The sequence below is a fragment of the Rana temporaria genome, chromosome 13 (genome assembly GCF_905171775.1).
Source record: "Rana temporaria chromosome 13, aRanTem1.1, whole genome shotgun sequence".
Lineage (NCBI taxonomy): Eukaryota > Metazoa > Chordata > Amphibia > Anura > Ranidae > Rana > Rana temporaria.
The window spans coordinates 57700012-57724105 of NC_053501.1; the positions used below are offsets into that span (position 1 = coordinate 57700012).

Consider the following 24094-nt stretch of genomic DNA (forward strand, 5'->3'; position numbering starts at 1 on the left):
TGGTGACCCACAGGGGTCAAGTCCTGGGGAAAAAAGGGTGGGAACTCCCACCCAAGATCCACTCCCCCACCAAAAAAAAAATTATATGCGCATATTCATAATTACTAAACCGCAAGTTCTTTCTAAATCCCGCGATAACTCACGTCAGATCTCCGCAATGTCTCCTGGCAACAATGACAAAAGCTCCCAGGAGACATTGCGGCATCCAGGAAGTGACGGAATACCCGCACACTACCTGATGAATCCATATACAGGAAGTGGCCAGTAACATAAAGGATTACTAAGGTTCGCCTGCCCCTGACAGTGACTCGAGCTGGGCATCGCCGTTTAGTGAAGGATTTGCTTGGGCAACTCGGCTGCTCTAGTCCTGCAAAGGGAACTGAGTTCCTGCTGTGAAAAAAGTGCAGGAACTCCGTTCCCACGCGTTCCCGCAGGACTTGAGCCCTGGTGACCCAGCTACGATTTTTTTTTAAGGAAAAACAGCTCCCATATAAGTATATAATATAATTATCCTTAAGGGCTTGTTTACACTAGTGCTATTCTCTGAAGAGCAATTCAGGGTTGTGCTCAGTGGGCGGTACTATCCGACGAACACGATAGGGGGTATAATTATTTCCTGGTGCCTCCATGGCAGCATACCTATGACAAGCTCTGCCTTGGCTCCTCCCCCAGGATCAGTATTATAAAATAATAGAGTTAGAGCACCCCCAGCATTCAAACGGCTTGTACAGTAGAGTGTGGAATAAGTTTAAATCTTTTGCGGTTGGTAGAAACTTTGATCCAACCTTACCCGCTCCCTTTCAGATACTCTATTTCCTGCAGACAGGCCTAGACCTAGGTCTGGGATTAAGCACTCTCAAGGTGCAAGTAGCAGCCATCTCGGCGGCCACCAACAGAAGATGGGCTGAGGATTCTATGATCATTCAGTTTTTCAAGGCCGTCAAGAAAATACGTCCACCTGAAGTACAGAACTTCCCCACATTGGACCTCTCGGTCATCCTGGATTCCTTAACCAACCAACCGTTTGTTCCAAACAAATCAACATCTCTGTGGAATTTAACCTTGAAGTTATCTTTTCTAATCGCTGTGGCGTATAAGAGCTACAGGCCTTGGGTGCAGACCATGATCATAGCAAGTATTTTCCGGACAGGGTAGAGCTTAGGACACTTCGTGGGTTCATCCCCAAGACAGCCTTCACCGCTAGTATCTCGGAACATTCGGCTCTACCAACATTCTCAGATACAGAATCCGGCTCCCTTCATTACTTTGATAGTGCATCCATATTAACATGCTATCTGCAGGCCAAAGCTCCCTTCAGAAACAGTTTGTTATACCCTGGGGCAAAAATAAGGGTAAGGAGGCAACTTATAGAACAATAGCCTCCTGGATAGTGAAGCTAATTCAAAAGGTGTACAGGCAAGGGGCCTAGAACCCCCCTCGGCGGTCAAGGCTCATTCCACAAGATCTGTTTCTGCCTCCTGGGTGGCAAGAGCAAATGTGTCGATAGAATCCATATGGTCTTCTCAACATACGTTTTTGAAGCACTACAGAGTGGACCTGGGGGCTCTCTCTTCAGTAGAATTCGGCAGGCAAGCCATCAAGTCAGCATTTACCTACTCAAAGGAGTAACTTTTTGTAAAAAAAAAAAAAAATTCTAAGCATCAGACAACCTGTTTTTAGCTAGTTATTTGTCATAGGTATGCTGCCATGAAGGCACCAGGAAAACAGAAAATTGTACCATACTTACCATAATTTTTTTTCCTGGTGCCTATCCATGGCAGCATACAAAGCCACCCTTAGTATTAGGGGTGAAACGGATCATCATTGATCCGTGATCCGTACGGATCAGCACCTTCGGGTCGGGACACACGGCGATCCGCGGGCCTCTCGGTCCATAGGAAAGGCCGAGGCTTCGGCCTAGCTTCCGAAGCGGCGGCCATCTTGGTCCACCCGGCGCGGGGGATGCAGGCTGCTCCACGGAAGTTTGCGGGCACTTGAGCTCAATATTTCATTGACTCCTAACAGCCCAGCGATGAGCTCCATGCTGCATCTTGAGGAATCTACACGAGGAGCCGCTGCCGCACCGGACGTCCTACTTCTGCCTGAGAAGAGAGAGGAGGCGATTGGGGGGATCTGTATGTACTGAGCACGTACGGGGGGGGGGGGGGATTTTCACTAGACACAACACTCAGCCCGTCGATCAATGACACACTGATCTTATGATTGGGACAGTAAGAGTCGGTTCACACTGGGGAGACACGACTTCCAGCGCGACTTTCGAGGCAACTCCAACACGACTTGAGCATGAACCACAGGGCGATCTGGGGCGATTTACAACACGACTTGAAGTCGTCTCCAGGACAGGAGATTTTCCAGTGGCCAATCAAACAACAATCAGCTCTAGGGGAGGGAGGGGGAGGGAGAGGTTTGCCTGAGAAATGTATGTTATCTTCCTGGAAAGTCGCTTCAGTTAAGACAGTGATCAGACTTGGAGGCGACTTCCATTGAAATCAATGGGTACAAATCGCCTACAAGTCGGATTGAAGTAGTACAGGAACCTTTTCTGAAGTCGGAGCGACTTGAGTAGTGTGTATTAACACCGCTCCCATTCACTTACATTGTTTTTCTCTACAATGCGACTTGGGACGACTTGAGGCGACCTCAAGTCGGATTCCAAGTCGCCCCAGTGTGAACCGACTCTTAAGGTCACAGGAGGGAACTGGTGACACTACTTTCCTACATGGGGCTGCACATAAGTATTGCGGGATGCAGTTATTCTCAACACAAAACTGAGTTTATATGCTTAAATACAGTATTTGTAAATCCGACAGACTGTTTACATGTTAAATTAAATGTAAAAATCAGAGGTGTTCTGTCACATTAGCAATAAACAGTCCGTCGGATTTCCAAACACTGTATTTAAGAACATAAGCTCCGTTTTGTGTTGAGAATAATTGTGAAATCTAAAACTCTGGTGGGTGTAGCAAGATTTGTCTTTTTTTTTTTTGCTGATCCGAAAATGATCCGATCTGTGACTCCTGATCCGAGGATAGATCTGATCCGTGATTTTTTTGATCCGTTGCACCCCTACTTAGTATTCTATATTACGGAAAATGCTGGAGGTGCTCTAACTCTATTCTTTTATAATATTCACTGATCGTGAGGGAGGAGCCGAGGCGGAGCTTGTCATAGGTATGCTACCATGGATAGGCACCAGGAAAAGAAAATTACGGCAAGTATTTTACAATTTTCATTTTTTTCCTTGCAGCCACAGCATGTGCACACCCCCAGCCACTGCCTATGCAGTTTAGGGGGAGTGGGGATCAATTGTGGCTCAGTCCTTAAGCTAAAATTCGGTACATGCAGAAGCAGGCTGATTGCATGCAATTACTGCCAGTGGCTATAGGTGCTAGCAGTAATCATTGTACTCTGCCAACCAGGAAGGCTGCCCGTGCCCTCCGCTGGCAGAATACAATAGCACTGCGGGAGGCATGCCCCCATAAATACTGACTGTGGAATGAAATAACATTGATTAATCTATGGCTTGTCCTAAAAACATCAAATGTAGCAATGTGAGAGATGCTATGTCACCTGGTGGCCAGTCATGTCTCACAAGCTTCACACCTATGCTTTGCAGTAATACGCGCCATGTATAAGTTAATGTGTTAACATTCAGTTTGAAAAATAAAACTTACGAAAAGCACCAACAAAAAGCCGCATTGCAGCGCGCAAGCCAGACACGGTAACACTATGCTGCATTGGGAAAACCAGTACAGGTGCATTTTCTGGTCCACTGTGGACGGTGCATAGGCAGCCCATTGAAATTGAGTTTCCTATCACAGATCTGCCAAGTGTACAGCAGGAAGGTACAGTGGGATTCAGATAGGAAAGCTATGAAACATCTACAACACATATGAAGGACATTAAATACATTTACACACTGCAATTCAAAAGCTTCAGAGCTCATATTTACGACCATTAGTATACGTCCAAACTCCCCAGCTGTGCTCAGTACTTTAACACCACAACATGTGGTTATTAGGTTTATAACCTAAATGGTTAAACTACACACTGCCCATTTGTCATAGCCCATAGATTCCCTCACATGGGGGTCTAGTTTACATAATAGTGACCTGTGAGTAGATGGCTCAGCCTCTAGACAGCTATTACATCCTACTGTCTACACTACGCAGTACTTGTACGTGGGACCACAGTGTAAGCCACTATTGCATTCATTTGGCTTTTGTCATGTCGGACATCTGGGTGACTCCACCACACGTCATGCTCATTCCAGACACAAATAATAATCTGTAGCTCAGATACCACATGTAGGTTTATTAAAGGGCTTTTTTTTTCCAGACAAAACTATTTTTCTAGTTTTGAATAGAGCTAGAATCGCTGTCAAATCTTTTTTAATGCATGAGTCCTAGTTGGGGAGATCCACATTTCGGCATGGTGACTGCTGTTCCCGAGACAGAAAATAGGGGGAATTCGAAAAATGTACCAAAACAGTAGAAATTGGGTACAAAGGAAGGAGTTGTGATGCAGACAGCAGTAAAAAACTGACACAGATGTAACCCTTCCCTACTTAGCGAAACTGGAATGGATTTTTTTTTGGGGGTTTCATGTTGATATATAAATGTCTTTGGACTAAAGCAGACAACTAAGGCCTGGTACACATGGTAATTTTTTTTTTCATTCAACCCAGTGGGCTGAAAAAATAAATAAAACGGAGACGTCGTCATACGCAATGTTAGTGAGGCGCTGAAGTATTGTGTTTTAAAAGGGGGACAGTCCCCCCCAGAACACAGTGATCAGCGCTCGCAGTCAATGGCTGATCGCATGCTGGGTTTCTCATGTTGGATGAAGAGCTGTACACACGGGCTGAAAGTTGTCCCTTTTCTGCTAAACCAATCGTTTTTGGCCTATTTTCGGCCTATGTGTACCCAGCATATGGCCAAGTGTGCTCTAGGTAGGCAATTAGTTGTGCTGGATTTTCATCACTGAAGTTTGTTGTTAGAAGATAAGATAAGATGAAGATGCCTTCTTACTGCAAAGGTGTGCCCAATCGTCTATTGATGACACAAATGTATGTGTACACACACGAGAGAACTCTTATGCCGCGTACACACGGTCGTTTTTTGTGATGAAAAAAAACCCGACATTATTAAAAACGTCATTTAAAATGACCGTGTGTGGGCAAAACGTTGTTTTATGTCTGCTGAAAAACGACCCAAAAAAAATTCGAGCATGCTTCAATTTTTTATGTCGTTTTTCAAAATGTAGTTTTTTGTGTCATAAAAAATCACAGTGTGTAGCTAAAACAACGTTTAAAACTACGTTTTTAAACCCGTGCATGCTCAGAAGCAAGTTATGAAGCGAGCTTGAATGGAACAGAGTGCCGCCGTACGTGCTGAACGTAACCGCGCTTTGCTAGAGCATTTTGAAAAAACGATGGTGTGTAGGCAACGTCGTTTTTTAAAATGAAGTTTGAAAAACTTCTTTTTTTTTTCCATGAGATTTTTTTAGCCTTTTTTTACAGCTTAAAAACGCCTGTCCATGTTTTTTTTTTTTTTTTTAGCTGGAGTGCAAAAACGCTGCGGTAGCGTTTTTAAGCGTTTTTTTAACATCTGCCGTTTTTACAGCTCTAACGCTGAAGCTTCAGAACGCACTGGTCCTGGGTTTTTTTTGCAGCTTAAAAACGGCTCAGCCATCTACAGCTCAAAAACGTCATGGTGGGCATGAGGCCATAGACTAACATGGAGAGCCGTTTTTAAGCTGCAAAAAACGCTCAGAAAAGTGTCTGTAAAAACGTCCATGGAAATGAAGCCTTAACATCAGCTGATACCTGAACATATGTCTGTCAGTAATCTGATGTCTATACTAAATTTAATAACATTTCAGGAAAACAAAAAACAAAAGAGTACTGTATTTTCAGAAAATCTCATTAAATACACTAATGCCGCGTACACACCATCACTTTATGTGATGAAAAAAAACGACACTTTCTGTGAAGTAAAAAATGACGTTTTTGAAACTTCAATTTTCAAAGACGAAGTTGCCTACACACCATCGTTTTCTCACAATGATCTTGCAAAGTGATGTTACGTTCCACCACTTTTTACCATTGAAGCTTGCTTCATAAGTAGCTTCTGGGCATGCGTGGATGAAAAAACGTCTTAGAAAACGACGTTTTTTGCTACACACGGTCAATTTCTGTGAAGTAAAAAGTGCACTTTTGAAAAACGACACATAAAATTGAAGCATGCTTCAATTTTTTTTGGTCGTTTTTTAGAAGACATAAAACGACGTTTTCCCCCACACACAGTCAATTAAAGTGACGTTTTTAAAAACGTCATTTTTTTTCATCACATAAAGTGATGGTGTGTACGCGGCATAAGGCTGGATTATGCCTATTAAGAGATACTGTAGATGATTTTTGCACATTCGTGCCACCATCTTAGTGAATCTGACACATGAGTAATCATTCTGTTACCTGGCAGGTGGAATGTGCTTACACAATTTCTTTGTGTTGTATTCCATCAGTAATAGAAAGTTAGTCCGACATGCCCTTGTCTCTTGGCCAACAGGTCCCCTAACCATCTTATCAAGAGTTAACATTTTGAGAAACTTGACCTTTTGTGCATATGGGTAAGGATAGGTTACAGAAGAAGCAAATTCTGCTTTGGACAAAATATTTGGGGTGTTATCAAGGATTCTGTTATTTCTACAATATACTGTACATAGTAGCATTATAATTGTACGTCAGCAAAACATTATTTTTAAAATCAGATATATGACATACCTGTGGGCCATCTTCTGGAACCTCTGCTTCTGCATGGGATGTGGGAAAACCTGTTGACAGCACAAAGACAAATCAGTAAACTATTCTTACACCTTTCTTTATTATATATTTAAAAACAAAATAATGCTACTGGAATCTGCAAATTAAAGTATATGTACATGAAATTGCATTTTTTGGTGAAAATGCCATGTCTCTGCCTGCCCAACTGTTTTCATGGGTTGTCACCCTGTCCCGTGGACTTCAGATGGAGGCTGGGTTCACTCTGGTACGACAAACGCTGCGTCTTTGGAAGCTCTGTTGCATGACGTATGCAAATCAATATTTCCCTATGAGAGCCATCTTAACTGATCCGACACAAGTCGGTCCAACTTTGAAATTGCTCCCTGCACTACTTTCATCTGACTTTGATCCTACTTCAGCTCATTGAATATCTCACAGGGCAAAGTCGGATCCACAGTCATACGACTGTCGTGTCGTACCAGTGTGAACCCACCCGTAAACTACAATACCGCGTACACACGTTTAGAATTTCCAATAACAATTGTTCGATGGGAGCTTGTTGTCGGAAATTCCGACCATGTGTAGGCTCCATCGGACATTTTCTGTCGGAATTTCCGACAACAAAAGTTTGAGAGCTGGTTCTCAAATTTTCCGACAACAAAATCTGTTCTCGCAAATTCTGATCGTGTGTGGACAATTCCGACGCACACAATTCCACGCATGCTCTGAATCAAGTACGAGACGGAAGCGCTCAATCTGGTAAAACTAGCATTCGTAATGGAGATAGCACATTTGTCACACTGTAACGGACTGAAAAGCACAAGGCTGAAAAGCGCGAATCGTCTCTCACCAAACTTCTACTAACACGACTGGTATTGAACTTCCCTCTAATAGTGCCATCGTACGTGTTGTACGTCACCGCGTTCTTGGCATTCCGAATTGACGACAATATTTGTGCGACCGTGTGTATGCAAGACAAGTTTGAGCCAACATCCGTCGGAAAAAAATCCACGGTTTTCAAGCACATAGTTTACTGGTGTCAACATCAAGGAACATGCCCCAAAAAATGCAACACAGCAATTGCTAGAGGTCTTGTAAACAGAAAGTGGCTGCAGAAAATCGCTGGGATATTGGCAGCAACAAAAGCTGAAAAAAAATGTAAAATTTGTATTTTACTTAAAAATTGGCAATGGTGTGGTATGCTGTGCTTTAGCAAACTAGGTGTCATTTAGTTGGAGTTTAGATGTACCGTATATACTCGAGTATAAGCTGACCCGAATATAAGCCAAGGCACCTAATTTTACCACAAAAAAATGGGAAAACATATTGACTCGAGTATAAGCCTAGGGTTTCCATCTGCATGCCTCACTGTGCCTCAATTTGCCTCACTGTGTCCATGTGCATGCCTCACTGTGTCTATGCCTCACTGTGCCCATACCTCACTGTGCCCATGCCTCACTGTGCCCATGCCTCACTGTGCCCATGCCTCACTGTGTCCATGCCTCACTGTGCCCATGCCTCACTGTGCCCATGCCTCACTGTGCCCACGCCTCACTGTGCCCATGCCTCACTGTGTCCATGACTAGACTTACGTTTAACATGGGAGCAGGGGCGGACTGACAACTCATGGGGCCCCTGGGCAATAGAAGATTATGGGGCCCCTGGGCTTACAGATGGCCACCACGCCAGGAGGCAGTGCAGAGGCGGGGAAGCTAAAATCTTGGGATTTTCACATCAAAAGCATGTCGGTTTTGGACATATCAGGGACAGATGTAAAAAAAACATAGACTTTTACATACTGTCCCTGGTTTTACTGAGCCTGGCAACCCTGATGGGGCCCCCTAGTGGCATGGGGCCCTTGGGCAGTGCCTGAGTGACTCAATGGTCAGTCCGCCCCTGCATGGGAGTATATAGAAGGGGTGCCCGGTTTCAAAAATCAGTGCACCCCGGCCATAGGTCCCCAGACAGCAAATTTTGCACACTTGTAGAAGAGAACTGGGGCTACAGGTGTGCCACGTTTCGGGTCCAGGGGACCTATGGCCTGCCGGTACCGGGTCCCCAGAGTTACCAGAGAAATTACCGTTTAACATGGGAGTCTATTGAAGGGGTGCCCGACTTCTAAAAAAATCGGTGCTCCCTGGCCGTAGGTCCCCCGGACAACAAACTTTGCACACTTGTAGAGGTCTATATGTGTGCCAAGTTTGGGGTCCAGGGGACCTATGGCCAGTGGTACCAGGTCCCCAAAGTCCGGGAGATTAGGCGCAAAAAGGTGACTCGCGTATAAGCCGAGGGGGGCATTTTCAAAATCAAAAAATGTGCTGAAAAACTCCGCTTATACTCGAGTATATACGGTATTACAGGAATTTATATAACGTTAACAATGTGTGCAGAGCTTTACATTCGCATCAGTCCCTGCCGTCAAGGAGCTTACAATCTAGGGTCCCCATCTCACATGCATACAAATACATGCTAGGGCTAGTCCAAGCAAACTATTTGCTTCATTAACAGATGCGCCGGCTTAGAGAGCTGTATAAACTGTATGTAGCACCAGCTACATATAGTAGACAGCGCTGTATTCCAGCAGTGCGATGAGGGATTACCTTTACCGCTCCGGAAACCAAATCGACTCAGGCTGAGCACTGCTCAGCCATTCACAGAAAGCCTTGTATTTCATCATAATGCAGGGCTTCCTCTGATTGACTTAGGTGGTGAGGCGGGCAGATAACATCACAATATGAACCCCAGCCAATTAGAGGAATCCTTGTATTCCTTGATGAAATACAAGGCTTCTTGTAAATGGCTAAGCAGATCGAATAGATTTTGTTGTGGGAGCAGGATGGAAAGTTCCCGTCCCCATCAAAGCACTACACATGTGATGGCCCATAGAAGCCTATCACGAGTTTGACTGAAAAATACTGCCCACTCTGATGTCATCAGAGGCAGGGTATAGGAACAAGAAGAGCACCGCTACAGATACAGTATGTAATGGATGGCAAAGCAGTATGTTCAGCAGCAGAATAATTACTGTCTCTATGGATCACATCAGCCTTATCCCACACCGATTGTAGGATAAGTTTACCTAAGTCTAGGTCAACTTTGACATTGCATCAAAAAAGCAGCACATCTGCACATTAATTTCCCTGCAATCCTCTATTGTAAGGATACTCTGAGAAGGGGAAAGTGGACATGTTGTTTCACCCACCAGAGTTTTGCATTTTACACTTATATTTAAAGCGGGAGTTCACCCATAAGACAGTTTTTTCAAAAAATCCCCTTAGATGGATGCTCGTTTTGTCTAGGGGAATCGGCTAGTTGTTTTAAAATATGATCCGTACTTACCGTTTTCGAGATGCATCTTCTCCGTCGCTTCCGGGTATGGGCTGCGGGACTGGGCGTTCCTTCTTGATTGACAGTCTTTCGAATGGCTTCCGACGGTCGCATCCATCGCGTCACTAGTAGCCGAAAGAAGCCGAACGTCGGTGCGGCTCTATACAGCGCCTGCGCACCGACGTTCGGCTTCTTTCGGAAAATCGAAAAAAAAAGCGATGGATGCGACCGTCGGAAGCCTCTCGGAAGACTGTCAATCAAAATAGGAACGCCCAGTCCCGCAGCCCATACCCGGAAGCGGCGGAGAAGATGCATCTCGTAAACGGTAAGTACGGCTCATATTTTAAAACAACTAGCCGATTCCCCTAGACAAAACGAGCATCCATCTAGGGGGAAAAAATTTTATGCACGGGGGAACCCCCGCTTTAACAGTAAAGTGAGTTTATACACTGTAATCCAGTACTTAGAACTCTGTCTCACTGTTGTGATGTTGAATTTTAAAAGCAGCGGCAAGCCTGCTCATGTCACAGATTTGCTTATCTGACAGAAGTTCGCTGCTTTTAAAATTCAATATCTAACCAAGCAGTTGGATTTCTAAGTACTGTATTTCACTATATCAACTTAATTTCCTGTTAAAAATATGTGTAAAATGGAAAACTCCAGTGGGTGTAACAAGATGCCTGCTTTTCCCCTTCTAACTATGGAGGAGTGCGGGGTGTAGCAAGATGGCGGCGACGGAACATCACTTCCGTTACCAATTCTGATGGGTCGCCAAATCTGACGAAGTACTGGGACTGCTAACCTCTTTTTATGAAAGTGTTGGTTGTCTGTATGCCAGAATGATACAATTGGCTTATATTTTAAGTGGGAAGATCAGAAGGTTCTAACTTCCCATGCTACATGCTTATCCCTGCCCACTGACAAAGGGCAGAGACAGCTCCCAACTCCCATTTTCAGCAGCAGAGGTCAGCAATAGAGGCCAACATATTTTTCAATCCTTCCATACTAGTATTAATTTCCCCATGCAATACAGTGGATTTACCCTGATGACTGAGAAGATCCTTATCTAAGGCTACAACAATTTTCTAAGGCTTCCCTGCTCTGTATCCTGACACATTCTAAAACACTTGCGCCAATTTCTGATGGTATTTGAAATTTCCAGGGGTGTGCACAGGATGATGGTAACTTAACATGATGTATTACAAGCAAATACGTATAGCAGAGATTAGAAATACCTTTATCGTATTCAGTCAGTATATTCTGAAGTTCTCAATACCAAACATGTGGCTAATGACGTATATGTTCTAGTATAATAGCAGTCATCCATTCTGCAATATGTGTTAAAGAAAACAAAAAAAATCCAAAGAACATATTTTAAATGGGATAAAATGCCAAGAGACACTGCAGATTTATAACCAGCACAGTCATTTCCCAGCATGCACCACCGGGGAGTAGCGAGAGTATTTTGCAGCATATAAGACTGCGTTCGGGTGACGACTGTTACAAACGCAACTCGTGTGTGCTTTGAAGAGTCAGTAGAACTATCCACATCTATCCCTACCCAATTGGAGCATACAATCAAATTCCCCTACCACACAAACCACATTCTGGTGCCAATCAAGGTAGACGCCAATAACCTACCAGTATGTATTTAGACTTAAAAGGTGTTAAAAGGAGCACCTGGAGGAAATCCACAAATTATTATATCATATATACTCAAAAAATTTAAAAAAACAGTTCAGAATTACCTAAATGACAATATTTGTGCACACATGAGGTTGCATTAAGGATCAGCTTTAGAGTAAACCCATTCCTTGTTCGTTCAGGGCAAGTTCACTTTAATCCACTACCATTCCCCAGCATATACTAAAGCCCCCGTACACACTATCAGAATATCGATTGCGACCGTATGATAAACTGATCATTAGTACACAGCTCTTGTCCAAAATTTTCTGAAAGGACATAGACGAGAACACTTTACATCACTTCCAAATTTTTCTTCTGTCGTATGAGAATTTTCGTACTTAACCTATTTGTTTTTGATATGGAGATTTTCATCCAAAAAAAAAAAAGTCACGCGCAACAGTGATGAGGAGGGGGAATAGTAAATCAGACTACTACAGCAGGATGTTAGTTTTGGTTGCTTTAGGCCCCATGCACACGAGACGCTGGTAAACTCGAGTTCAGAGGCATTTGGGCATTTTTTTCAACTGCCCCTGAACACATTTAATGTTATCCTATGTGTCCATGCACACATTCACGTTTTTGGCGTTTTAAAGCAGTTGGGTTTAGGCTTGTTTTTTCAGACGCATAATTTTTGGTTCAGACGCAAACGTTTTTGCGTTTCAAAGCTTTGGGAGGGTCTACAATGTCTTTGTTATGAACGCTGATAGCCGCAAACGCGGTAAAACGCCGCTAAACGCGGCAAAACACCGCAAAAATCACGGCAAAAAACTGCATTTTAAACGCCGTTTTTTGCCTTTGAAAACTTGAGTTTACATGTGTTTGCATTTGCTTCTCGTGTGCATGGGGCCTTAAAGACCTTCCTGCTAAATTTGAATAATAATGGCACAACCTAAACCTAATCAACCACAATCTTGTCAATGCAGAATAAGTTGTAAATGTGGACATGCTAATAATTTGGCATCACTATAGTAAATACAGGTCATTACAGTAAATATTATATTATTAAACAGGATTTATGTAGTTTGCCCAGTACTTTGCAAAACAAAGGGAGGCAGTACAGTTACAACACAATTAAATACAAGAGGGTTAGGAGGGCCCTGCCCCTGACAATCTAAAATGATAGGGCAAGTGATACAAAAGGTAATTACTGTGTTGGGATAAGTTGTTAGAAAATTACAATTCCAGTGGTTAGGTAGAGGTGAGATGTGCTTCTCTAAAGAAATTAGGGCCAGATTCACGTAGCTTGGGCGCAGCGTAACGTAACCCGTTTACGTTACACCGCCCCAAGTTTTCCAATTAAGTGCCCGTTCCACAAAGCACTTACCTGGAAATTTGCGGCGGTGTATCGTAAACACGTCTGGCGCAAGGCGGCCCAATTCAAATGGGGCGGGTACCATTTAAATTAGGCGCGCTCCCGCGCCGGACGTATTGTGCATGCTCCCGTCGCAAATTTCCCGACGTGCTTTGCTCGAAATTACGACGCGCCAACGTTTTGTGAATCGCGACATCAACAAAGCATTTACGCTGGGAAAAATAAAAAATAAAAATAAAATTCAAAAGCGAGGCGGGAAAGACGGGCATACTTTAACATGGTGGAGTACTTTTCCACCATATTAAAAGTGCCCTATCTTTGCGACGGAAATCTTACACTTGCGACGACGTAACGACGGGAAAAATCTTCGTGGATCGCCGTAACTCCTAATTTGCATACCCAACGCTGGTTTACGACGCGAACTCCCCCCAGCGGCGGCCGCGGTACTGCATCCTAAGATCCGACAGTGTAAAACAATTACACCTGTCGGATCTTCTGGCTATCTATGTGCAACTGGTTATATGAATCAGTCGCATAGATACTCTGAGAGATACGACGGAGTATCTGAGATACTCCGTCGTATCTCTTTTGTGAATCTGGCCCTTAGTTTTGAGGGATTACCTACAGGCAGTCAGAAGATAGCTGGACAGATTGGAGTAGGGAGTTCTAGAGACTGGGAGAGGCTCTGGAGATGTCCTGGAGGTGAGCATGGGAAGAGGCGACAATGATGCTAGAGAGCAGGAGGTCTTGGGAAGAGTGATGTTGTACTATTGTCGTAACCAGCACTAGTCTCTCTAAACTCACATCAATACTGAGTGCATGGCAATACTATGGTAACAAGGTATCATCCTGGCAGCAAGGTATTACTGTGGTAACATGGAATCATTGTGTTGATACAATATGACTTCATACTGATAACTCTACCTCACTCTGTTAATGCTGTATCACTCTATAGCAGAATGACGTCACTGGTTGGATGCAAATCTATATTACGGTGGCATCAGTCTGGTTACTCCAAATCACTATGGTGAGATCAAATAAATGCCTGCATGGCATCACTATGGTAATAAGGATTTACTCTGGAGGCATTGCTAAACTCCAACACTAGTAACATGGCATTATGAAACTACACTGTGCCATTAGTACATCTCCCAGAATTAGGTTCAACCCAGAGAGCTTCTAGACTCCGTCCATATTGAGACATTGTAGAACACATTATTAATATGGAAAGCACACAAAGAATAATAGAAGGTCAAATATAAATACAGAATTTAAAACCATTTTCCCTATAACTTTACATAAAAATACATTTACATAAAAAAGGACATAACATAATGTATTATTAGATGAGGCTATGGTGTCCCAAGATAATACATCGCGATAAATAAAGTGACACTGTCATGAAGAAAGTATGGAGGCTGCCATTGCTGGTCTCCTGCAGAACATGCTAGTTGGACATCGGTGTCTGACTCAAGTAATTCTGAATCACATAGACCCAGAACAAGCATAATGCAAATGAGTCATAATTCCTTATCGCTATACTTCCAAGCATGAAAGTCAGGGGGGTCTCATTCTAAAAATTAGAGAGTGTTCAGAAACGGCAGCCTTCATGATTCTTCTATAACAAATCCCTTTAAAGCAACAGGACATTACCTTGAGTGAGATCTTCAAGGGCACGACGTATACCCCTATCAAAAGCTCGAGCATCAGCAGGACTCTGGAATGTGAGGCCAAACTTCTTATCTCCAATCCTCCAATGGTGGAAAGTAGGGGTGACCTTATTATAGACCAGTTCCTTCTTTAGCACACACTCCAGCACAACCTAGGGAAAAAAACTGCTATGATTAGACTCAACAAGTCATAAGCAGAGGTATTGTGCAGCCACATCTGCATTACTAAGAACCAAGTTTGCTTTTACTGACTTATTCCTTATCTGCATCTAGTTCTTCAGGTCTAGGCCAAGGCAGAGGAATCTACCCTGGGCACTGTGGTAGTGATGATTGGTGCATGTTGACATTGGGTGCCAGGGGACCTTGTCCCGGCACTGTAGCCCTGTATGTATATTGTTCAGTTTACTGCAAGAATTCTGGGGGTGACTGAATATTGTCTAAATAGCTCACTGCCCCAATAAAGGTGAAGTGTTAGTAGGAGCATACTGGGTCTATTCCCATGACTGCCTTCCAGCTTACATGTTCACATTTTACAATAATGTATAGTGTTCCAATGACTGCAGTACTACACAGTGGTAGTGATTTTCTGCTCCTTTATATCTTAACAGTTGTTAAGCAGGTAGGGCATGTAAAATAAAGAGATTCTTTTGTGGGTAATCTGCAAATTTCTATAAAGTGGCAGTGCCAAGGGGTGCTTAAAGCGGAGTACCGGCCACAATTTCATGTTTTAAATATAAATACCCCTGTAATACACAAGCTTAATGTATTCTAGTAAAGTTAGTCTGTAAACTAAGGTCCGTTTTTTTTAGGTTGTTACAGCATTTAGACACTTTATAAAATAGAAATTGACTGGGGCCATCTTAAGTGTGGGCATCATGAAGCCAGACTGTATGACTTCCTGGATTTCAGCCTTCTAGATCTCGCACATGCTCAGTGCTGCACAAACAATGTAATAGTTTTCAGATCAGGTTTCAGCACCTGTACTGTCCAAGTCACATGATTCTTCGAGACTGGGGAGTGCACAGACTCCTGGAAAGTTACACCCACTACATTCCCAGGAGTCTGTGCGGTGAAGCTTAAGCACCTAGGTGCAGGAAGAGGGAAGATTAACTATTCTGCCTAGCAACAACACTTTGAAGGCATCTAAAAAAAAAAAACATTTCTTAAAGGACTAATGACATTTTTTTAAAACTACCGATGTAATGTTATATTTATGGGTGGAACTCCACTTTAAGTGTGTTAAAGGTCCCCTAAAATTGAATAAAGCACACACTATGCGGTCCAACACTCTGCCACAATTGGTCTTAGCTATGTCAGAAGGAGTGATCGTGTGCCCCAAAGGTAACTTACAGTTCTGGCAGCAGGAAGGCAGAGGGGGAGTTTTACTGAATTGAAGCTGGACAGCCGCACTCCAAAATTTTCTTTAAAAGAGATGTCTTTATTTTCAACTGTGCATACAGTCACTGCAAGCCCACAAAAATCAGTATGGCCAACGTTTCGCACTGGCGTCAGTGCTTAGTCATGGCTTTTTTGCTATTACCGCATTGCCAGCACCCTGGTGGTTCAACAACCCCTGATCATCACGAGGCTCACCTGGAGCGGTGAGAATTCTGTCTGTGTTTTACTGAATTGAGTTGTCAGGTAAATCAAACGACTGAACACCAATGCTGGGGGTTGCTGTTGGGAGTTGGAATTAATGCTTGCTGGGGCTTATTAATGCTTGCCCTGATATTTGCTGGGGGCTGTCACTTGCTAGGTGTTACTGCTGGCCACGACACATGCTGGGTGTTATTGTTGGCACTGACACCAATGCCTGAGGCTGTTATTGCTTCCACTGACCAACATCGGGATTTATTTTACTCTGACAATCTCTTTATTGAACCACCAGGCTATATGTGGTCTAAACCACAGCAAAGCAATGGGGGGTGGGGGGGGGGGTAGCTGGCTATATATTGTGAAGCAACACCCACTTTATTGATCATGCCAACTTTTTGACCACCCTCATTAACACATCTTTCCCCCCTCCCCTCATTCCTCCCCCCTTTTTTCCCCTCTCTTTCCCTTTCCCATTTCGTACCCAACCCTGTCCCCTTCTTCACCCCCCTCCCCCTTTCCTTCTCATTTCCAGTTATCACTTTTTGTATCAATTTTCACTGATATCCAATTATATTAATAGATGTCCTTCAGACTTCTTTCTGGCCTCCGTTTGAGTCACCAACTCTGTGGTCGTTCTGGACTTGTTTGGGCTGTTGGGACATTGTGCCCCTAGGTAGGAGACATGACCCTTAATCCCTCTATCAAATGTTACACTATGTACTCCAGAGGGTGTGTACTTTACACACCTTTTGGATAAACTTATGTATATTTTCTTGACTTTAGTGTAATTTCTGTGTTTTTAATTCATAGATTGTCTCCTGACGAATCGATATTAATCGCGAAACTAGTAGAGACTTGAGATTGTCCATTACGTGACCCCAACTCCTCACCTGAAACTCCCCCCTATTCGAGGGATTGCACGCCTGGTGATCAGTTTGCTGTCACGATTTATGTATTGTTTTATCAATATGTGTTCTGTTTTTAATTCTTGTCTTTTATATTATGTTAATACATTTTGTTAAACTTATTTCAATCATAGCTGGATTTTGAGTGTACCTACTTTATCAAGTACCGCTATAGTCCTCCCCGCCCATCTTTACTGTTGGTGTTTCAGGGTTTACGGGGGTTCCCTGAACCCTTCATTTTTTCTTTGAATATTAGGATGATGGTACATCTTTAACTAACTTATATTTACTAATGCTAGAGGTTCAATTTATTGGTTTCTATACTGTGTATTTCCTGGTAAGCATTTCTCATTATGGTATGTCTGTTTTTATTGTAACTCAGGATTCAGGATTGGGGACTTAGCTCCCCCAATTACACTTGGAGCTCCCCCAATTACACTTCCAACACCACCAAAAAAAAATTGCCTGGAGCTGCCCCTGTGTCTATATCTAATACAATAACAAAAAATGGAAGAACAGACAAAAGTACTACACAGTTGCTCTTGGTGGACATGTCATGCAATTTACATGGGCAAGGAAAGGGTGCCTGAGAGACAGAGAACAAAAGTGAGGAACCTCATAATGAATAGACATATTTTGAATACAAATTTGTTCCCTCAGTCTGTGGGGCCTGTGCAAGCGAATGCTGCTGGGGCAACATTTGAAGAGGACACCCCATGGGCGACGTTCAGGTCTAGTGTCCAGTGTAAGCCATTACGGCTGAGGAAGTATTTGAGAAAGACAAGCTGGAAGTGCATGTGCAGGCCTGAATCAGACCATCATCTGGTGACAGTGAGTGACGGCTTGAAGACAAAGATAGTCTGTGTGTGAACAGACCGAGAGCCTAAGCAAGAGGCCAGGAGAACCAGTCCTGCAGGAAGGCTGGGACCGGAGCAGTGTTGTCTGCCTAAGAGAGCAGTGTGAAGGCTGGAAAATCTTTGTTGTGCTGAATAACTCATGAATTGGGTAGAACATTCTGTTATTCCCCTTCATGGATGCATAAGAGCGGGATGGAAGTCCAAACAAGACTATGTCTGGGCAAAATTATAAACATTTAGCACATCTATGCAATACATGCACATTTTCTCATGTTATTTCTGTTTAAAAATGATGCAAAAATACTGCCAGAAATCCAGTGAGCGCTTATGCCGCGTACACACGGTCGTTTTTCGGCATGAAAAAAAATGACATTTTTAAAAACGTCATTTAACCACTTAACCTCCGGACCATATTGCTGGTCAAAGACCAGAGTACTTTTTGCGATTCGGCACTGCGTCGCTTTAACTGACAATTGCGAGGTCGTGCGACGTGGCTCCCAAACAAAATTGGCGTCCTTTTTTTCCCACAAATAGAGCTTTCTTTTGGTGGTATTTGATCACCTCTGTTTTTAGTTTTTGCGCTATAAAAAAAAATAGAGCGTCAATTTTGAAAAAAATGAATATTTTTTACTTTTTTCTATAATAAATATCCCCCAAAAATATATAAAAAAATTTTTTTTTCCTCAGTTTAGGCCCATACATATTCTTCTACATATTTTTCGTAAAAAAAAAAATCGCAATAAGCGTTTATTCATTGGTTTGCGCAAAAGTTATAGCGTTTACAAAATAGGGGGTATTTTTATGGCATTTTTATTAATATTTTTTTTTTACTAGTAATGGCGGCGATCAGCGATTTTGTTCGGTACTGCGACATTATGGCTGACACTTCTGACACTTTTGACACATTTTTTGGGACCATTGGCATTTTTATAGCGATCAGTGCTATAAAAATGCATTGGATTACTATAAAAATGCCACTGGCAGTGAAGGGGTTAACACTAGGGGGCGGGGAAGGGGTTAAGTATGTCCCTGGGTGTGTTCTTACTGTGGGGGGGGGGGTGGCCTCACTAGGGGAAACACTGATCTTCTGTTCATACATTGTATGAACAGAGGATTAGCATTTCCCCCCTGACAGGACCGAGAGCTGTGTGTTTACACACACAGCTCCCGGTCCCCGCTCTGTACCGAGCGATCGCGTGTGCCCGGCGGCGATCGCGCCCGCCGGGCACAGGATTAGGGGGCGAGGTAAGGGTGTGGCCGTAGAATGACGGCGGCAGGTCGGCAAGTAGTTAAAATCATTGTGTGTGGGCTTCACATCGTTTTTCGGCTTCTGAAAAACGACAACAAAAAAATTCGAACATGCTGGATTTTTTAATGTCGTTTTTTAAAATGTCGTTTTTCGGGTTGTAAAAAAATATCGTGTGTGGGCTAAAACAACGTTTTAAACCCGCGCATGCCCAGAAGCGAGTTATGAGACAGGAGCGCTCGTTCTGGTAAAACTACCGGTCATAATGGAGCACATTCATCACGCTGTAACAGACAAAAAAGGGCGAATCGTCTTTTACTAACACGGAATCAGCTAAAAGCAGCCCAAAGGCGAATAGAACTTCCCCTTCAGAGTGCCGTCGTACGTTTTGTACGTCACCGCGCTTTGTTCATCATTTTTCAAAAACTATGGTGTGTGGGCAACATCGTTTTTAATGATGAAGTTGGAAAAATGTCGTTTTTTGGACATGCTGAAAAATTACATTTTTTTTCATGCCGAAAAAACGACCGTGTGTACGCAGCAATACAAGAAATGCTAGTGAGTTGATAACATTGCCTCTGCTGCACAAATTTAAAGCAGTGTCATCAGCCCTCTAGCGTTCTTTACTAATAAATGACAGAACATTTCCCCTTTATGTTATAGAGAGGAGTTCTATAGTCCACCAGGGAGAACTCCGGAACGGCTGACAACGCTGCTTGAGATTTCAGAGAAGCAGAGGCAGTGTTGTCAGCTCACTACAGGAAGTTAGGAGCCAAAACTTGTGAGAGAGGCTGCAGTGACTCGGAGGACAGCACTCCGACTTTGAACTGGTGCGGTGTGCATTTTTCAGGTGCAGAGTTCATGCTATTCAGAAGAAAGTGACAACTGGTAATTTCATCTGAGGAAGAGCTGGATATTGAAGATGAAGGCCAGGGTAAGAATAAAAAAAAAATGAATTAAAAAAGGTGTGACCCAATGTGGCTCCAGGGTTTGACATGGTTCTAAGCAGGGGCCCCCAAGGCTAACTCCGCCTTTTAGACCACGTTACATCTGTATTTAGGGTGTGACATGGTGCCAAGTGGACTTTTTCCCCCATCTTTCTGTGACAGCGAGCAGGGGCTCTTCTCCCCCGCAACAGCTTTCACTGTTATAGAGATATGTGAATGAATAAACTACAGGTCCTGTCTGCCAACCCGGACTTGTAGTTCTTAAAGGGGTTGTAAAGGTTTGTTTTTTATTTTCTAAATAGGTTCCTTTAAGCTAGTGCATTGTTGGCTCACTTACCTTTTCCTTCCTTCTAAATGTTTTTTTCTTTGTCTGAATTTCTCACTTCCTGTTCCTCCTCAGTAAGCTGTTCTGGCTGACTAACCCCCAGCCAGAACAGCTCGGATGATGGGGGCAAGCTTACTAAGGAGAAACAGGAAGTGAGAAATTCAGACAAAGAAAAAAACATTTAGAAGGGAAATTTAAGGAAAAGGTAAGTGAACCAACAATGCGCTAGCTTAAAGGAACCTATTTAGAAAATAAAAAACTAACCTTTACAACCCCTTTAATCATAGTTGATTGACACATCCTCTATCTCAATAACTGAAAGTCCGTACCTTGGTAAGCTGGAGAAGAGTCTGCAGTAGTATGGGATTCAATGATCGTGGTTGCAATGCTCTATAGCAGGGGTGTCAAACTCAATTTCATTGTGGGCCGCATCAGCATTATGATCAGGGGCGGACTGACAACTCATGGGGCTCCCGGGCAATAGAAGATTATGGGGCCCCCAGGCTTACAGATGGCCACCAAGCCAGGAGGCAGTACAGAGGCGGGGCAACTAAAATCTCGGGATTTTCACATCAAAAGCATGTCGGTTTTGGACATATCAGGGACAGATGTAAAAAAAAACACAAATTTTTACATACTGTCCCTGGTTTTACTGAGCCTGGCAACCCTAATGGGGCCCCCTAGTGGCATGGGGCCCTCGGGCAGTGGCGCCTAATTCAAATGGATGTAATGGGGGCGTGTTTTATGTTAATACGTCGTGACCCGACGTAAACAACGTTTTTTTTTTAACTGCGCATGCGCCGTCCGTGGGGGTATCCCAGTGAGCATGCTCGAAATTTACCCGGAACAAGCCAATGCTTCCAAAGGTGACGTCATTCTACGCAAATCCCTGTTCGCGAACAACTTACGCAAACGACGTAAAAATTTCAAAATTCTACGCGGGAACGACGGCCATACTTAACATTGAGTACGCCTCATAACAGCAGCTTTAACTATACGCCGGAAAAAGCCGAACGAAAACGACGTAAAAAAATGCGCCGGCCGGAAGTACGTTCGTGGATCGCCGTAAATAGCTAATTTGCATACTCAACGCTGATTTAGACGGAAACTCCACCTAGCACTCGCCGAAAAATTGTGGATACAAAACAAAGATACGACGCAGGAAATTTAAAATTACGCCGGCGTATCAAGAGATACGCCGGCGTAATGCTTTTGAGGATCTGCCCCATGAATGCAAAGGCAAAGATAAACTAATACAAATGACAGTTATTACTATGATATACAGGAAAACAGACACAAACACATTTTTGCAATTAGAAAATCTGGCTGTAGTCAGTGGTTTGCTGTATACATCAGCAGGATGCAATATGAATTTATTCCTGGTTGATGGGGAGAGATCAGATGGGGCCATTGCTATGACTTCCTTCAGACTGGCTGGAGCCCAGAGCAGGAAGGTGACAGCAATAATGCAGGATGTGTGGAAGCAACATGAAGTCTGACCTGACACTCTCTGGCCTCCTGCATAGATGATGCTGCGGAAGGTCCCAAGAGGAGGCCTCTTTACTTCTCTCTGAAAAAATCAATACCCCTCCAGCCTCCGGAGGTCACATTCCTCTCCTTAACACCGCAGTACAGCCAGCCAATGGTAAACGACTCAGATTCACAAGACTCACATTACAGCTTTATCATGGTGTTATTTAAATGCTACAGCGAACACATCATTTTCCATAATCAGTGTCTATCATTTTAAAGTGGGAGTAAAATCTCTTGGCTGATTTTTACCTAGAGGCATAGTAAATACAGTGCCTTGAAAAAAGTATGCATAGCCCTTGAAATTTTCCATTTTGTCATGTTACAACCAAAAACGTAAATGGTTTTATTGGGATTTTATGTGATAGACCAACACAAAGTGGCACATAATTGTGATATGGAAGGAAAATGATAAATGGTTTTCAAACTTTTTTTTACAAATAAATATGTGAAAAGTCAGAGAAGCCTGGAGCAATAGAATGCAATGGCATATGCGCAGGGCGGACATGACAGAGTTAACAGGGGAAGTAAAATGGTCAGGAGTTTAAAGGGGGAGTTGCCTAGGGGAGGGGTAAGAGGCATATAAAAGGTTGGCCCATCTCCCATCATAGGCAAGCACAGCGCGGGGGAAAGTTACCACCCACCCTCCTTAATTTTATGGTTTGATTGGCTCTTGTTTTCCAATGGCTTGTTTTGTTTTTGTGTGTTTCTTTGCTTTGTCTTTACAGGATCGTGTTCATGGATGTCGTGTGCTTACAAGTGACAGATCTGCACTCTGTGTGTAACCCCCCCTGAACTCTGCACTCTGTATGTAATGCAATCTTTGTATTTATTGCCCCTTTAAGATCCTCCTACTGCTCATAAAATTTGACTGACCACACCCACTATTTGATGTGATTTGGAGGGTGTGTGTGGGTGGAGGGGTTTTGGGGGGTCGTGGTTAAGTTCCAGCACCTATTGTTTGAGAAATAAGCCCTGCTTTAAAGTGACACTGTTAAAATAGAAGAACACTTAAATGCCGCGTACACACACGATCATTTTTCGGCATGAAAAAAAAACCTACTTTTTTCGGCATGTAGAAAAAATGAAGTTTTTCCAACTTCATCATTAAAACGACGTTGCCCACACACCATCATTTTTTAAAAATGCTCTAGCAAAGCGAGGTGACGTACAACACGTACGACGGCACTATAAAGGGGAAGTTCCATGCGGATGACGATTTTCATGCCGAAAAATGATCGTGTGTACACAGCATTATACTCAACTCACTGGTGACATGTGTATTCTATCTTCACTTAATTCCAGAACTGCCACTTCCATTAGCTTCTTTGGCATGTGTCCGATGTCTGAGTCCCCTCCGCATGCCATGGTTCAGTGCCATGATGTAGGAGGTTAGAACCAAATGCACGACAGGGGCATCTGACAATCTGACACCTTTGAACCTGCAGCACTAGAATGGAGAACAGGTAACAGGAAAATGGTTTCTGGAGAGGTGAGTATTAATCCCTTCTATGGATTCAACTGGATGGACTTGTCTTTTTTTAACCAGACTACCGTAACTATGCAACTATGTAATAGTTTTTTATTGCAAGGAACTTTAAGGATGTCTAATCCAAGTAAAAAATATATATTGCAAATTAAATGTGATGGCTGAAATAATTTATTTTTCAGGCTAAGAACATTTTTTGCAAGTACAGAAGGATCCCTGTGAGAAATCCAGTGTGCTTAAATTTTTTTTTTTAAATAACAAACATGTTATACTTACCTCGACTGTGCAGCTCGTTTTGCACAGAGTGTCCCCGAATCCGGTCTTCTGGGGTCCCTCGGCGGCTGTCTTGGCTCCTCCTCGCAAAAGCTTTCTACCTTCATGCGAGCGCGCCGCGTTATC

At 43.2% G+C, this 24094-nt stretch overlaps 1 protein-coding gene across 1 annotated transcript in view; it reads right to left on the minus strand.

The window, feature by feature from the left end:
• The window catches only part of SPRED1 (sprouty related EVH1 domain containing 1), a 144683-nt gene that overhangs the window by 29672 nt on the left and 90917 nt on the right, over positions 1 to 24094 (minus strand). The window contains exons 3-4 of the mRNA XM_040332864.1: positions 14784 to 14952; positions 6806 to 6855 (exon numbers count right to left, since the gene is read on the minus strand). Of these exons, the coding sequence (XP_040188798.1) occupies positions 6806 to 6855; positions 14784 to 14952 (219 nt within the window). The remainder of the gene's footprint in view (positions 1 to 6805; positions 6856 to 14783; positions 14953 to 24094) is intronic.